Genomic DNA, 15879 nt, shown 5'->3' with positions numbered 1-15879 from the left:
TGGTTTTGTTTCCTTCTATTTTCACTTTTTTTGTATCTTCTAAGTCGTTTGGCCAATGCTTGTAATTTCTGCTTCTTTTCATCTAATTGCTCTATCGCTTCTTGTTGTGAGATTTTACATAACCTTTTTTCGTTTTTTGTCTGATATTTCATTTCTTATAAATTGTGTTAGCTGTCCAATGTCTTTTCTGTTTTTCTATTCTGATCTGTAGCCTGTGTTGCCATGCTGGTTTTGTGGTTTCTTCTGTGTGTTGGTTGGGTCTGATCTCTGCCTAGTGTGTATATTTAGTGTAGTGAGTGTTCCTATATAAACCAGTAGTTGTAACTCTTCCATAGTTGTATTTTCATTTATTTTGTTGTGTATGATTGGTTTGATAGTTGTTATTGTTGTTTCGACTTGTGGGTTATTTGGTGGTCTATGCAAGAATGGTCCAATGTCTGTATTTGTGTCTTTGTATTCTATATATGTCAGCTGAAATTTTTCTTCTATATCTAACAAGTGTGTCACTTCGTTTTCTATTTCTGCTTGTTCTGGTGGCTGTCTTAAGATTTCGTTTTCCTCTGATTGTTTAATTGATGCGTGTTGTTCTTTGTTTGTTTGCTCTGGGATGTTTGAGTCCATTACTGTATTTTCTTCTTTTTCTGATTGCACATTATTTTGTTCCAGTATTTGTTGTACTTGTTGTTTGATGTTTTCTATTTCTGACTGGGGTATCCTGTTATTTTTGATTATTGCACGGATCTGATCAGCTAGTCGTCGTTCTGTTAAAGAATTTAATTCTGGGTATCTGGTAATAAATGCTGTGTATACTTGTTATCTGTATCCAGTTGTGTTGGTTCCTAAATTTGTTGCTTGGTAATAACAGAATATGAGGTGTCTGTTAACTTCATCTGACCATCTCATCCTCTGTCTTTGTTTTTCTTCTTAAGTGGTTGCAGGAAGCATATCGTGCAAAACACCTCTATTTGAATTTAAATCATTTTCCATGTGGCTAGCAGTGTCATTACCATTGTGGACGGGCATAGGGTTCAAGCGTCATCCTCGACCAAGACAGCGCTTGTCCGAGGCTTCATTAGTTCTGTCCTGAACCAACTAATCGCACTGAAAGAGGGGTTAGCCCTATTAGTGGTTTGTTCTTTCCGTCGCCTTTTACGACTGGCAGAACATACTGTTATTATTATTATTATTATTATTTCTATTATTATTATTATTTTCATCTACGGTTGCAGGAATGGAGTACCCAATATGCAGATAATAGAGCCACATTTGAATTCAGATATGTTGTCCCCCCCCCCCCCCCCAAAAAAAAATATATATATATACAATGGCAACATATGCATTAAAACAATGGTTGTCACACCATCAGTTTAAACAACAGAGCTTGAGTGCTGGTTAAAGCTGCCATTTACTGTAGTTCTGTACTTAAAGAGGCTACTGAAAGCATCAATAACCTAAATGAGAAGGAAAAATCATTCAATATAGATGGTGATTGGGTGCTTCCTTTATGCTGATTTTTGCTGTGCAAGATAGACTAACAGTGCACTTATCTACGGCATTGGTACATCTGTTACATGAAAGTAAAGACCATAGTGTCCACCACTGCCACCAGTAAAATATTAGGAAAACAAAAGCATGCATGTCAGCATAAAACTTCAGAAAATCATCCTGTAAATTACTATCTGAGGCAACAAAAATTTTAAATCACTGCCTGGGCCTGTTTAAATACAAATTTTCTTTGCAGACTATGACTTAAATCAATGTAGAGAGAGTGACTGGCAGTTTGATTACAAGGAGGGAAAAAATTTAAAAAGTAATTATGGTTCCAGCTAAACTATTTACTATGCCATAATTTCCAATACTAAAATTATAGTTTAGGACTGTAGGAATGCAGTCTTTAGCAACACATGAACACTGATAACAAATAGTAAGAATCACTTACCTGCAAGAATCATGTCAGAACCAATCACAAACAGCAGCAGCACAAATCTGTCATGATCTTTGCTGCAACAAGTATAAAGGGCCACTAGGAAACTTGCAATAAGCAACAATGTAAAACTCAGTGTGAAGAAAAACTGTGTAGCAACAAAGAATCCTGTAAGCAAGAAAGAAACCAAAATTTCATGTGATGCCAACACATTTGATTCACACTTCAGTAACCTCAGTTTAGACACACTAAAAAAGATAGTTTTAAGCAGCAAAAGTAAACATTTTCCCTTACTAAGTTAGATTAAAATACATTTTGTAGTAAAAAGTTACATAAATAGAATTTAATGATTACATAAAATAAGTAAAGAACTAACCGTGATTTCCATTTAGGACATTAGCATTGTAAAGAAGTACTTTTCCCTTTAAGTGCACATGTGCATCAGAGCACCACATAGCTTTTATTTATTACTGCAGATGAATTCTTATATTGAGTAAAATTAGAAGCAAAGGAAGTACTTTTTAAATTTTAAATGACGAGAGTATTTATGCATTTGGTGTTATTAGATAGTGGTGTGAATATTTATGATCAGGGAGTATAAGAATGGACATTATGTATAACAAGTTGTTTGAAAAGATTATGGCACGAGGTTGAGGAGGAGATACAGATTAAGACTCTAGATTCTAATTGTTCTTTTCTGTGCAGTGAAGACATTTTTCATGTTGGTATGCATTACTGAATGAAAATAACTGAAATATGCAGACTTTCAGGTACTGCAAACACCAAAATGGGAGATCATTCTTAAAGCAAATGATACGCCTATCTACATGAAAACTCAACATTAGTAAGGAATACACTTGCATTATTATATGTTCATAATGGATAATAATTACCGTTTCTGCCTTCTTGTGGTTTGCATGGAAGTGAATGACACCTATATTTCTTAGATTAGCCATAAGTGAGCTGACTGCAAACAAGCCACAACTTACTCAAGTTAGCCATTTGCATCAGATTTTTATTTCATAACAGATGTATTATCTATTGCAATGACTGCATTGCCAGCAAACATTGTGAAATTACATTTTTTGCTAATGGGCAGTAATTTCTGAAAGCATTTCTTGTGGAGAAATATAGTGCTCTTGCTAAAACTGATTAAAAACAGTCTTTACCATAACAAAATAATGGTTATCTATTTCAGTCAGAATGTGACCATCTTCAGACCATTTATACCATGATGGTAGGTGGATAGTAGACGTTTGTGAAATCATAGCAGCTCATCATTCACTGCCACCGTCTACCATCATGGTATAAATGCTCTGAAGATGGTCACATTCCGGTAGCCAAGTTGTAAATAAATATTTTACTGTGGTCAGACTGTTTTAATCCATTTTTTAAAGATCATTTACAGGTTTTAGGAATAGCAAGGGTGAAAGTGCAGAACCATGATAGGCACAATGCTGTATTATGCCCCACTCAGAGGACACCACGTCTTGGGATGTGCCATTTGAGACGTTACTAACTTTTGCCTTCAAGGGATGACGCTAACCAATTATCTACAGGATCTCTGTCAGACCTTACTCAGAAATATTTTGTGATCTACACAATGAAACGGAATTTTAGAGCTCATGCAAGACACCAACTGGCAATTTCTTAGTGTTTACACTGTTTCGAGAGTCTAACACATCAATTATGAATGAGAAGATTGTTTGATTTACAGAATCCTGTTTGCCAAAACGAAACTGTCTTAGTGGATAATTTTTAGGTTTCTTAACTTTTTCAACAATTAAGACATGATGTTATTTAAAGCATGACTGGGTGATAGTTTGACACACTGCCAACATCATCAGTTTTGTAAAGAAGCCTAACAGCATTCTTTCCTGAACATCATCTTTTTGCAGGAGGATATTGCAAAGGGCCAAAGATTTACATATTTCATTTCAGTAGGCCTTCACCAGCTTTCTGAAAATATCTACACCAGTAGAGCTTTTACGTTTCAACACATGTATTTTGTCAACAGTTACAAGGATACATTTATATGATTGAATTGTTCATGGAAATTAAGTTTCAGCACATTTGTAGTGTTATCTGCAAAACCACTGCAACCTAACTGCAATGACAGTTAAAAAGTTGTTGTTGTTGTCTTCAGTCCTGACAATGGTTTGATGCAGCTCTCCATGCTACTCTATCCTGAGCAAGCTTTTTCATCTCCCAGTACTTACTGCAACCTAAATCCTTCTGAATCTGCTTAATGTATTCATCTCTTGGTCTCCCTCTACGATTTTTACCCTCCACACTGCCCTCCAATACTAAATTGGTGATCCCTTGATGCCTCAGAACATGTCCTACCAACTGGTCCCTTCTTCTTGTCAAGTTGTGCCACAAACTACTCTTCTCCCCAATCCTATTCAATACTTCCTCAATAGTTACGTGATCTACCCACCTTATCTTCAGCATTCTTCTGTAGCACCACATTTCAAAAGCTTCTATTCTCTTCTTGTACAAACTATTTATCGTCCATGTTTCACTTCCATACACGGCTACACTCCATACAAATACTTTCAGAAACGACTTTCTGACACTTAAATCTATACTAAATGTTAACAAATTCCTCTTCTTCAGAAACGCTTTCCTTGCCATTGCCAGTCTACATTTTATATCCTCTCTACTTCGACCATCATCAGTTATTTTGCTCCCCAAATAGCAAAACTCATCTACTACTTTAAGTGTCTCATTTCCTAATCTAATTCCCTCAGCATCACCCAACTTAATTACACTACATTCCATTATCCTCATTTTGCTTTTGTTGATGTTCATCTTATATCCTCCTTTCAAGACACTGTCCATTCCGTTCAACTGCTCTTCTAAGTCCTTTGCTGTCTCAGACAGAATTACAATGTCATCGGCGAACCTCAACGTTTTTATTTCTTCTCCACGGACTTTAATACCTACTCCGAATTTTTCTTTTGTTTCCTTTATTGCTTGCTCAATATACAGATTGAATAACATCGGGGATAGGCTACAACCCTGTCTCACTCCCTTCCCAACCACTGCTTCCCTTTCATGCCCCTCGACTCTTATAACTACCATATGGTTTCTGTACAAATTGTAAATAGCCTTTCGCTCCCTGTATTTTACCCCTGCCACCTTTAGAATTTGAAAGAGAGTATTCCAGTCAACATTGTCAAAAGCTTTCTCTAAGCCTACAAATGCTAGAAATGTAGGTTTGCCTTTCCTTAATCTATTTTCGAAGATAAGTCGTAGGGTCAGTATTGCCTCACGTGTTCCAACTTTTCTGCGGAATCCAAACTGATCTTCGCCAAGGTCGGCTTCTACCAGTTTCCATTCGACTGTAAAAAATTCGCTTTAGTATTTTGCAGCCGTGACTTATTAAACTGATAGTTCAGTGATTTTCACATCTGTCAACACCTGCTTTCTTTGGGATTGGGATGATTGTATTATTCTTGAAGTCTGAGGGAATTTCGCCTGCCTCATACATCTTGCTCACCAGATGGTAGAGTTTTGTCAGGACTGGCTCTCCCAAGGCCGTCAGTAGTTCCAATGGAATGTTGTCTACTCCCGGGGCCTTGTTTCGACTAAGGTCTTTCAGTGCTCTGTCAAACTCTTCACGCAGTATCATATCTCCCATTTCATCTTCATCCTCTTCCATAATATTGTCCTCAAGTATGTTGCCCTTGTATAGACCCTCTACATACTCCTTCCACCTTTCTGCTTTCCCTTCTTTGCTTAGAACTGGGTTTCCATTCGAGCTCTTGATATTCTTACAAGTGGCTCTCTTTTCTCCAAAGGTCCCTTTAATTTTCCTGTAGGCAGTATCTATCTTACCCCTAGTGAGATAAGCCTCTACATCCTTACATTTGTCCTCTAGCCATCCCTGCTCAGCCATTTTGCACTTCATGTCGATCTCATTTTTGAGACGTTTGTATTCCCTTTTGCCGCTTCATTTACTGCATTGTTGTATTTTCTCCTTTCATCAATTAAATTCTATATTTCTTCTGTTACCCAAGGATTTCTACTAGCCCTCGTCTTTTTACCTACTTGATCCTCTGTTGCCTTCACTACTTCATCCCTCAGAGCTACCTATTCTTCTTCTACTATATTTCTTTCCCCCATTCCTGTCAATTGTTCCCTTATGCTCTCCCTGAAACTCTGTACAACCCCTGGTTTAGTCAGTTTATCCAGGTTCCATCTCCTGAAACTCCCACCTTTTTGCAGTTTATTCAGTTTTAATCTACAGTTCATAACCAATAGATTGTGGTCAGAGTCCACATCTGCCCCTGGAAATGTCTTACAATTCAAAACCTGGTTCCTAAATCTCTGTCTTACCATTATATAATCTGATACCTTTTAGTACCTCCAGGGTTCTTCCATGTATACAACCCTCTTTCATGATTCTTCAACCAAGTGTTAGCTATGATTAATTTATGCTCTGTGCAAAATTCTACCAGACGGCTTCCTCTTTCATTTCTCTCCCCCAATCCATATTCACCCACTATGTTTCCTTCTCTCCCTTTTCCTTCTCTCGATTTCCAGTCACCCATGACCATTAAATTTCGTCTCCCTTCACTACCTGAATAATTTCTTTTATCTCATCATAAATTTCATCAATTTCTTCGTTATCTGCAGAGCTAGTTGGCATATAAACTTGTACTACTGTAGTAGGCATGGGCTTCGTGTCTATCTTGGCCACAATAATGCGTTCACTATGCTTTTGGTAGTAGCTTACCCGCACTCCTATTTTTTTATTCATTATTAAACCAACTTCTGCATTACCCCTATTTGATTTTGTATTTATAACCCTGTATTCGCCTGACCAAAAGTCTTGTTCCTCCTGCCACTGAACTTCAGTAATTCCCACTATATCTAACTTCAACCTATCCATTTCCCTTTTTAAATTTTCTAACCTAACTGCTCGATTAAGGGATCTGACATTCCACGCTCCGATCCATAGAACGCCAGTTTTCTTTCTCCTGATAACGCCATCATCATTAAATCATACAGTAAAGCTGCATGCCCTCGGGAAAAATTACGGCTGTAGTGTCCCCTTGCTTTCAGCCGTTTGCAGTACCAGCACAGCAAGGCCGTTTTGGTTAGTGTTGCAAGGCCAGATCAGTCAATCATCCAGACTGTTGCCCCTGCAACTACTGAAAAGGCTGCTGCCCCTCTTCAGGAACCACACATTTGTTTGGTTTCTCAACAGATACCCCTCCGTTGTGGTTGCACCTACGGTACAGCCATCTGTATCGCTGAGGCACGCAAGCCTCCCCTCTAACGGCAAGGTCCATGGTTCATGGGGGTAGGAGTTAAAAAGTACTCGATAAAAAATTCCCGCAACTTCTTTCTTGTCAGCTATTTCTGAATTGTTACTACTTGAGACAGTGTTTTTCACGTACCTGGAGGAAGTAGTCCCAGTTTCTCTCAATTTTCAGTATGACTTTCAAGTCTGCTGCTGGACTGCATTTTGTATTCCACAATTACTGCTGACAATTGCTACCTGCCAGCAGTAGCAAGCAGCAACCACTTAACAATGGCAATATTGTGGAATATACTAAATGTGATCCAGCAGCAGACTCAAGAAACAGATATTGAATATGTTGGGGAAATCGGAACAGTCGCATTTTCATTTCATTACCTGAATTCGTTGTTTCTGTTATGTATATAGTTCTAAAATTCTACTTAGTCTGGCTAGGATTCTGCAACACTACTCCAACAATTTTAGCTGTGCAAGTTTAGGAGAATTACAATTTTCATGTTTTTATTGTTTCTTCTATTATTAATATTATCATCATAATGTTCTGACGTAACAGTAAAAAAAAAAAAAAAAAAAAAAAAAAAAAAAAAAAAAAAAAAAAAAACTGTAATATTGTAACGTATCTGGAAGCATTAAGTGTCACCTTCACACCTCGTGTGTGTGTGTGTGTGTGTGTGTGTGTGTGTGAGAGAGAGAGAGAGAGAGAGTTGCGTTTGCATGAGCGTGTCTGTGTGTGCGTGTGTGCGTCGTCTATTGTTGACGAAGGCCTTACTCGCCAAAAGCTTTATTTGTGACAGTCTTTTTGTTGTGCCTATCTGCGACTCAGCATCTCTGTTATATGGTGAGTAGCAACTTTCCTTTTCATAATACTGTTAATTTCCATCCTGGATTTTCTATTGTTTGTTAATTATATTAAGACTGACAGAATGAACATGATTTATTGCTATAGTTGCCAAATTGGAATCAGTTTCTGATGTCTTCAAACACACATTTCAATGTGTAAGTGCATTCAAAATTTCTATGCATATGTTTTCTGCCCTCCCCCCCCCCATGAACCATGGACCTTGCCGTTGGTGGGGAGGCTTGCGTGCCTCAGCGATACAGATAGCCGTACCGTAGGTGCAACCACAACGGAGGGGTATCTGTTGAGAGGCCAGACAAACATGTGGTTCCTGAAGAGGGGCAGCAGCCTTTTCAGTAGTTGCAACGGTAACAGTCTGGATGATTGACTGATCTGGCCTTGTAACACTAACCAAAACGGCCTTGCTGTGCTGGTACTGCGAACGGCTGAAAGCAAGGGGAAATTACGGCCGTAATTTTTCCCGAGGACATGCAGCTTTACTGTATGGTTAAATGATGATGGCGTCCTCTTGGGTAAAATATTCTGGAGGTAAAATAGTCCCCCATTCAGATCTCCGGGCGGGGACTACTCAAGAGGACGTCGTTATCAGGAGAAAGAAAACTGGCGTTCTACGGATCGGGGCGTGGAATGTCAGATCCCTTAATTGGGCAGGTAGGTTAGAAAATTTAAAAAGGGAAATGGATAGGTTAAAGTTAGATATAGTGGGAATTAGTGAAGTTCGGTGAAAGGAGGAACAAGCCTTCGGGTCAGGTGACTAAAGGGTTATAAACGCAAAATCAAATAGGGGTAATGCAAGAGTAGGTTTAATAATGAATAGGAAAATAAGAATGCGGGTAAGCTACTACAAACAGCATAGTGAACGCATTATTGTGGCCAAGATAGATACGAAGCCCACGCCTACTACAGTAGTACAAGTTTATATGCCAACTAGCTCTGCAGATAACGAAGAAATTGAAGAAATAAAAGAAATTATTCAGATTGTGAAGGGAGACGTAAATTTAATAGTCATGGGTGACTGGAATTCGTCAGTAGGAAAAGGGAGAGAAGGAAACGTAGTAGGTGAATATGGATTGGGGGTAAGAAATGAAAGAGGAAGCCGCCTGGTAGAATTTTGCACAGAGCACAACTTAATCATAGCTAACACTTGGTTCAAGAATCATAAAAGAAGGTGGTATACATGGAAGAACCCTGGAGATACTGACACTGACAGGTTTCAGATAGATTTTATAATGGTAAGACAGAGATTTAGGAACCAGGTTTTAAATTGTAAGACATTTCCAGGGGCAGATGTGGAGTCTGACCACAATCTATTGGTTATGACCTGTAGATTAAAATTGAAGAAACTGCAAAAAGGTGGGAATTTAAGGAGATGGGACCTGGATAAACTGACTACACCAGAGGTTGTACAGAGTTTCAGGGAACAATTGACAGGAATGGGGGAAAGAAATACAGTAGAAGAAGAATGGGTAGCTTTGAGGGATGAAGCAGTGAAGGTAGCAGAGGATCAAGTAGGTAAAAAGATGAGGGCTAGTAGAAATCCTTGGGTAACAGAAGAAATATTGCATTTAATTGATGAAAGGAGAAAATATAAAAATGCAGTAAATGAAGCAGGCAAAAGGGCTAAGCAGGGATGGCTAGAGGACAAATGTAAGGATGTAGAGGCTTATCTCACTAGGGGTAAGATAGATACAGCCTACAGGAAAATTAAAGAGACCTTTGGAGAAAAGAGAGCCACTTGTATGAATATCAATAGCTCAGATGGAAACCCAGTTCTAAGCAAAGAAGTGAAAGCAGAAAGGTGGAAGGAGTATGTAGAGGGGTCTATACAAGGGCAACATACTTGAGGACATATTATGGAAGAGGATGTAAATGAAGATGAAATGGGAGATATGATACTGCGTGAAGAGTTTGACCAAGCACTGAAAGACCTGAGTCGAAACAAGGCCCCGGGAGTAGACAACATTCCATTAGAACTACTGACAGCCTTGGGAGAGTCAGTCCTGACGAAACTCTACCATCTGGTGAGCAAGATGTATGAAACAGGCGAAATACCCTCAGACTTCAAGAAGAATATAATAATTCCAATCCCAAAGAAAGCAGGTGTTGACAAATGTGAAAATTACTGAACTATCAGTTTAATAAGTCACGGCTGCAAAATACTAACGCGGGTTCTTTACAGACGAATGGAAAAACTAGTAGAAGCTGACCTCGGGGAAGATCAGTTTGGATTCCGTAGAAATGTTGGAACACGTGAGGCAATACTGACCCTACGACTTATCTTAGAAGCTAGATTAAATAAGGGCAAACCTACGTTTCTAGCATTTGTAGACTTAGAGAAAGCTTTTGACAATGTTGACTGGAACACTCACTTTCAAATTCTGAAGGTGGCAGGGGTGAAATACAGGGAGCGAAAAGCTATTTACAATTTGTACAGAAACCAGAGGGCAGTTATAAGAGTCGAGGGTCATGAAAGAGAAGCAGTGGTTGGGAAGGGAGTGAGACAGGGTTGTAGCCTATCCCCGATGTTATTCAATCTGTATATTGAGCAAGCAATAAAGGAAACAATAGAAAAATTCGGAGTACGTATTAAAATCCATGGAGAAGAAATAAAAACTTTGACAGAATTACAATGTCATCGGCTAACCTCAGAGACAGCAAAGGACTTGGAAGAGCAGTTGAACGGAATGGATAGTGTCTTTAAAGGAGGATATAAGATGAACATCAACAAAAGCAAAACGAGGATAATGGAATGTAGTCTAATTAAGTCTGGTGATGCTGAGGGAATTAGATCAGGAAATGAGACACTTAAAGTATTAGATGAGTTTTGCTATTTGGGGAGCAAAATAACTGATGATGGTCGAAGTAGAGAGGATATAAAATGTAGACTGGCAATGGCAAGGAAAGCGTTTCTGAAGAAGAGAAATTTGTTAACATCGAGTATAGATTTAAGTGTCAGGAAGTCATTTTTGAAAGTATTTGTATGGAGTGTAGCCACGTATGGAAGTGAAACATGGACGATAAATAGTTTGGACAAGAAGAGAATAGAAGCTTTTGAATTGTGGTGCTACAGAAGAATGCTGAAGATTAGATGGGTAGATCACATAACTAATGAGGAAGTATTGAATAGGATTGGGGAGAAGAGTAGTTTGTGGCACAACTTGACAAGAAGAAGGGACCGGTTGGTAGGACATGTTCTGAGGCATCAAGGGATCACCAATTTAGTATTGGAGGGCAGTGTGGAGGGTAAAAATCGTAGAGGGAGACCAAGAGATGAATACACTAAGCAGATTCAGAAGGATGTAGGTTGCAGTAGGTACTGGGATATGAAGAAGCTTGCACGGGATAGAGTAGCATGGAGAGCTGCATCAAACCAGTCTCAGGACTGAAGACCACAACAACAACAGGCCATAATATTGTGTCCCATTTCAGGTTACTGTTTTAAGTTTTGGCATGTCACGTGAAATCTCCAATGCAGTAGATAGTTATGACTTATTGTCTGTCCTTCAGTTCTCATATACTTCAAATTTGTAATATGTTACACTGTTCAAAACACAAATGAAAATAAACAAAAGAAGAAAGTATAAATTAAACCAATCTGCAAAAATAATGATGAATGCAAGTCAGAGATCGTCCTCAATGCATCCAATACTGACAACCTGCAGAGTTGTTATTCACTTACATTGAGGTGCCAATAGTCATGCAATACCTCCAAATATCATGTTGGGCCACCTTTTGTGTGGCATAGTGCAGCTACTCGACATGGCATGGACGCTACCTCTATAGCTATCCATAATTGCAGAAGTGTTGCCAGTGCAGGATTTTGGGCACTTAACTGAACTCGATTATGTCCCATAAATGATTTATGGGATTTATGTTGGCTGATCTGGATGGCAAATGTTTCTCTCAAACTGTCCAGAATGTTCCTCAAACCAACTGTGAACAACTGTGGCCTGGTGACACGGCACTGTCGTCCATAACAATCCCATTGTTGTCTGGGAACATAACATACATGAATGGCATTAAATTATCTCCAAGTAGCTGAACATCCAGAGTAACCAGTCCATTCCATGTAAACACAGCCTACACCATTATGCAGCCACCACCAATTTGCACAGTGCCTTGTTAAAAACTTGGGATGATGGGTTAGTGAGGTCTGCGCCACACTTGAACCATACATTATCTCATACCAACTAAAATCGGAACTCATCTAACCAGGACATGGTTTTGCAATAATCCAGGGTCCACCCAATATAATCATGAGCCCAGGCCAGGCACTGCAGGTGATGTCTTGCTGTTAGCAAAGGCACTCATATTGGTTGTCTGCTGTCATAGCCCCATTAATGCCTAATTTTGCCACACTCTCATAACAGTCACCGTACACCCAACATTGATTTCTGTGGTTACTTCATGCAGTGATGCTTGCCTGTTAGCACTAACAACTCTATGCAACACCAATGCTCTTGGTCATTAAGTGAAGGCTGTGGGCCACTGCACTGTCTGTGGTGAGAGGGAATACCTGAAATTTGGGATTCTCGACGCTCTGCGGAGCTCGGAATATTGAATCCCCCCCCCAATCTCCAAAATTGAAAGTTCCATGTGTCGCACTTCAACTACTATTCCACGTTCAAACTCGCCAATTCCTATCATATGGCCCAAATCAGGTGATAAACATTTTAACATTAATCACCTTATTACACGACAGCTCCTCCAATGCACTGCCCTTTTACACCTTGTGTACGCGATACTACCACCATCTGTATAGGTGCATATTGCTGTCTCGCCACTTTTGTAACTTCTGTGTATTGTAAACTTTCTTTGTCACATTGGATGCTTTGTTTTGAAAAGCAGCCTATTTAGTTTATCAAAAGCACTAAAGAATTAAAATTATCTATTCTTTATTTCTTTTGCTGCACAATAACTACCATGAATAGAAAAATTCATCACCTAATATTAAATTCTTCCATTCACTGTTGAAGTTTAGCTGTACTAGAAACTAACAGTATAATGACATCGTCAAAATGAAGATCTGTCGGAAATGTTCCGTTAACAGGTACAGTAAACTTAAGAATACCATATGTTTAAGAATCCGAAAACTTCCTCTAGTATTGCTGAGGATAATTTTGGTGATGTGAAATCTCCTTACCCAACTATATTTCATTTCTTAATTTTTCACTATGTTGTCGAAGTGTGTAGAAACTATTCATTACCATACAAAACTTTTGATCATGACTTCCTAACTGTACACCAGGCACTCTAGGTCATTTTGACTCTTGAACAAAGCTCCGGACTCCAAAGGAATCCCTGTCAGATTCTATACTGAATCTGTGACTGAGTTGGCACCTCTTCTCACTATGATCTATCATAGATCCATCTACCAAAAAACCGTGCCCAGTTCTCGGAAAAAGGAACAGGTCATACTCGCCTACTAGAAGATTAGTAGAAGTGATCCACGAAACTACCGCCCAATACCCTTGACATTGATTGGTTGTAGAATCCTAGAACATGTTCCGAGTTCAAACATAGTGAGATATCTTGAACAGAATGACCACCTCAATGTCAACCAGCATGGTTTTCGAAAACATCGATCATGTGAAACCCAACTCACACTTACCTCACGTGACATACTGAAAGCTTCGGATCAAGGCAAACAGGTAAATGCAGTGTTTCTTGATTTACAAAAAGCACTCGACTCAGTACCACACCTATGCTTATTGCCAAAAGTACAAAAATATGGGGTATCCAGTGAAATTTGTGACTGATTGATGACTTTTTGGTAGGGTGGACACAGCATGTTATCTTGGATGGAGAGTCATCACCAGATGCAGAAGTAACTTCGGGTGTGCCCCAGGGAAGTGTGTTGGGGTTCTCGCTGTTCATGCTGTATGTTAATTACCTGGCTGACATCATTAATAGTAAAATCAGGCTTTTTGTAGATGATGGCAGTTATCTATGAAGGAGTACTATCTGAGAGAAGCTGCATAAATATTCAGTTAGCTCTTGATAAGCTTTCAGCATGATGCACAGAACGGCAATTTGCTCTAAATGTTCAGAAATTTAAAATTTTGCACTTCAGAAAACAAAAAAAAAATGTATCTTATCACTATAATATCAATGAGTCACTGTTAAATCAGCCATCTCATAGAAGTACCTGGGTGTGAACCTTGTAGGGATAAGAAATGGAATGATCACATAGGTACAGTCGTGGGTAAAGCAGGTGGTAGTTTTCGTGTTTTATTATTATTATTATTTCTTTTTTTGAGAATACTGGGGAAGTGCAAGCAGTCTACAAAAGACACCGCTTACAAATCACTCATGCGATCCATCCTAGAATATTGCTCAAGCGTGTGGGACCTGTACCAGTTAAGACTAACATAGAGAGAAGGGCAGCACGAATGGGAGAGTGTTACAGAGATACTGAGGGAACTGAAATGACAGAGTCTTCAAGACAGAAATAAACTATCCCATGAAAGTCCATTAACAAAGTTTCAAGAACTGGCTTAAAATTGTTACTCACACAGCGATCATGAGGATAAGATTATAATAATTACTTCATGCACAGAGTGATTCAAACAAACATTCTTCTCATGCTCCATACGTGAATGGAACTGGAAGAAACTCTAATAACTGGTACAATGGGATGTACCCTCTGCCATGCTCCTCATAGTGGTTCGTTGAGTATAGATGTAGATGCTACATTATCAACAGCCAAGTTCTTCCTTTGCTTGATTAAAATCCAATATTTTTCCTACAAGTTAGTGATAATACTTGTGAATTACATTATGTACCCTTCTGTCTCCTTTCGTGTGTGTAAAAGAGGTTACAGTATTGTTCCAATTCTCAGACATTTCTTTCCCTCCACAGATATCCTGTAAACAATTTTGCAAGTTCCTTTGCATTACCATGCCTCCACCTTTAACTATTTCTACTGCAACACCATTATATACAGGCAACTTTCATTTTTTTTTTTTTTCATACCTTGGCAGTATTTGTACAACATACCTGGTTTTCATTATTAACTACCAGTGTTTCTTGTTATTCTCTTAAACTATATAAACACTTTAAAAAATCATGGAATGATTGCACAATTCTATCTATATTGTTAGTTATATCTAAAAACAAAGATGATGAGACTTACCAAACAAAAGCGCTGGCAGGTCGATAGACACACAAGCAAACACAAACATACACACAAAATTCTGGCTTTCGCAACCAACGGTTGCTTCGTTAGGAAAGAGGGAAGGAGAGGGAAAGACGAAAGGATGTGGGTTTTAAGGGAGAGGGTAAGGAGTCATTCCAATCCCGGGAGCGGAAAGACTTGGTTTGCTGGAAAGGTTGTGAAGGGTGAGTGAGTTGCCTTTCCGGAGGTGGGAAACCAGGAGATTGGATAGTTTTTTAAGGTGGAGGGTGGCATGCTGTTCTAATTTGCGGTTGGCCTGTAGGAAGATGCTCTGAACAGCCGGTGTGGATGTGGGAGAGGAAAGATTGAGGACTTTTATTAAGGATAGGAGTTGACGGGTGCGCTCATTGGCTGAGTTGATGTGTAGGTGAAGGATTAGGTGAGTGAGGGCAATGGATTGTTCAGTTTGGAACTGGTATAGGGACTGATGGAAAGAAGGGTTGCAGCCAGAAATGGGAACTTTAAGTGTGAGGCCTTTGGGGGTAATGCCAAATGTCAGACAAGCCTGAGAAAATAAAATATGGGAGTGCAATCTGGCTCGGGCGAAGGCATGTTTGTGGAGGGAATGTAAATAAAACTTAATGGGGTCGTTGTGGGGGTGTTGTGAGGGTGACATGGTATTAGAAGGTGGAAAGTGTAACATGAGG

The 15879-nt window shown here is 39.1% G+C and overlaps 2 protein-coding genes across 2 annotated transcripts in view; one reads left to right on the top strand and one right to left on the bottom strand.

The window, feature by feature from the left end:
* The window catches only part of LOC126235311 (uncharacterized), a 306085-nt gene that overhangs the window by 188453 nt on the left and 101753 nt on the right, over window positions 1–15879 (top strand). The window lies entirely within an intron of this gene.
* LOC126236984 (uncharacterized) overlaps window positions 1–15879 on the bottom strand; it is a 31424-nt gene that overhangs the window by 8852 nt on the left and 6693 nt on the right. Inside the window, exon 3 of the mRNA XM_049946705.1 lies at window positions 1940–2092. Within this exon, the coding sequence (XP_049802662.1) occupies window positions 1940–2092 (153 nt within the window). The remainder of the gene's footprint in view (window positions 1–1939; window positions 2093–15879) is intronic.

The sequence above is a fragment of the Schistocerca nitens genome, chromosome 2, assembly GCF_023898315.1.
Source record: "Schistocerca nitens isolate TAMUIC-IGC-003100 chromosome 2, iqSchNite1.1, whole genome shotgun sequence".
Taxonomy (NCBI): domain Eukaryota; kingdom Metazoa; phylum Arthropoda; class Insecta; order Orthoptera; family Acrididae; genus Schistocerca; species Schistocerca nitens.
The sequence above is the reverse complement of the archived record's forward strand: the minus strand, read 5'-3'. Positions and strand labels throughout refer to the sequence as shown.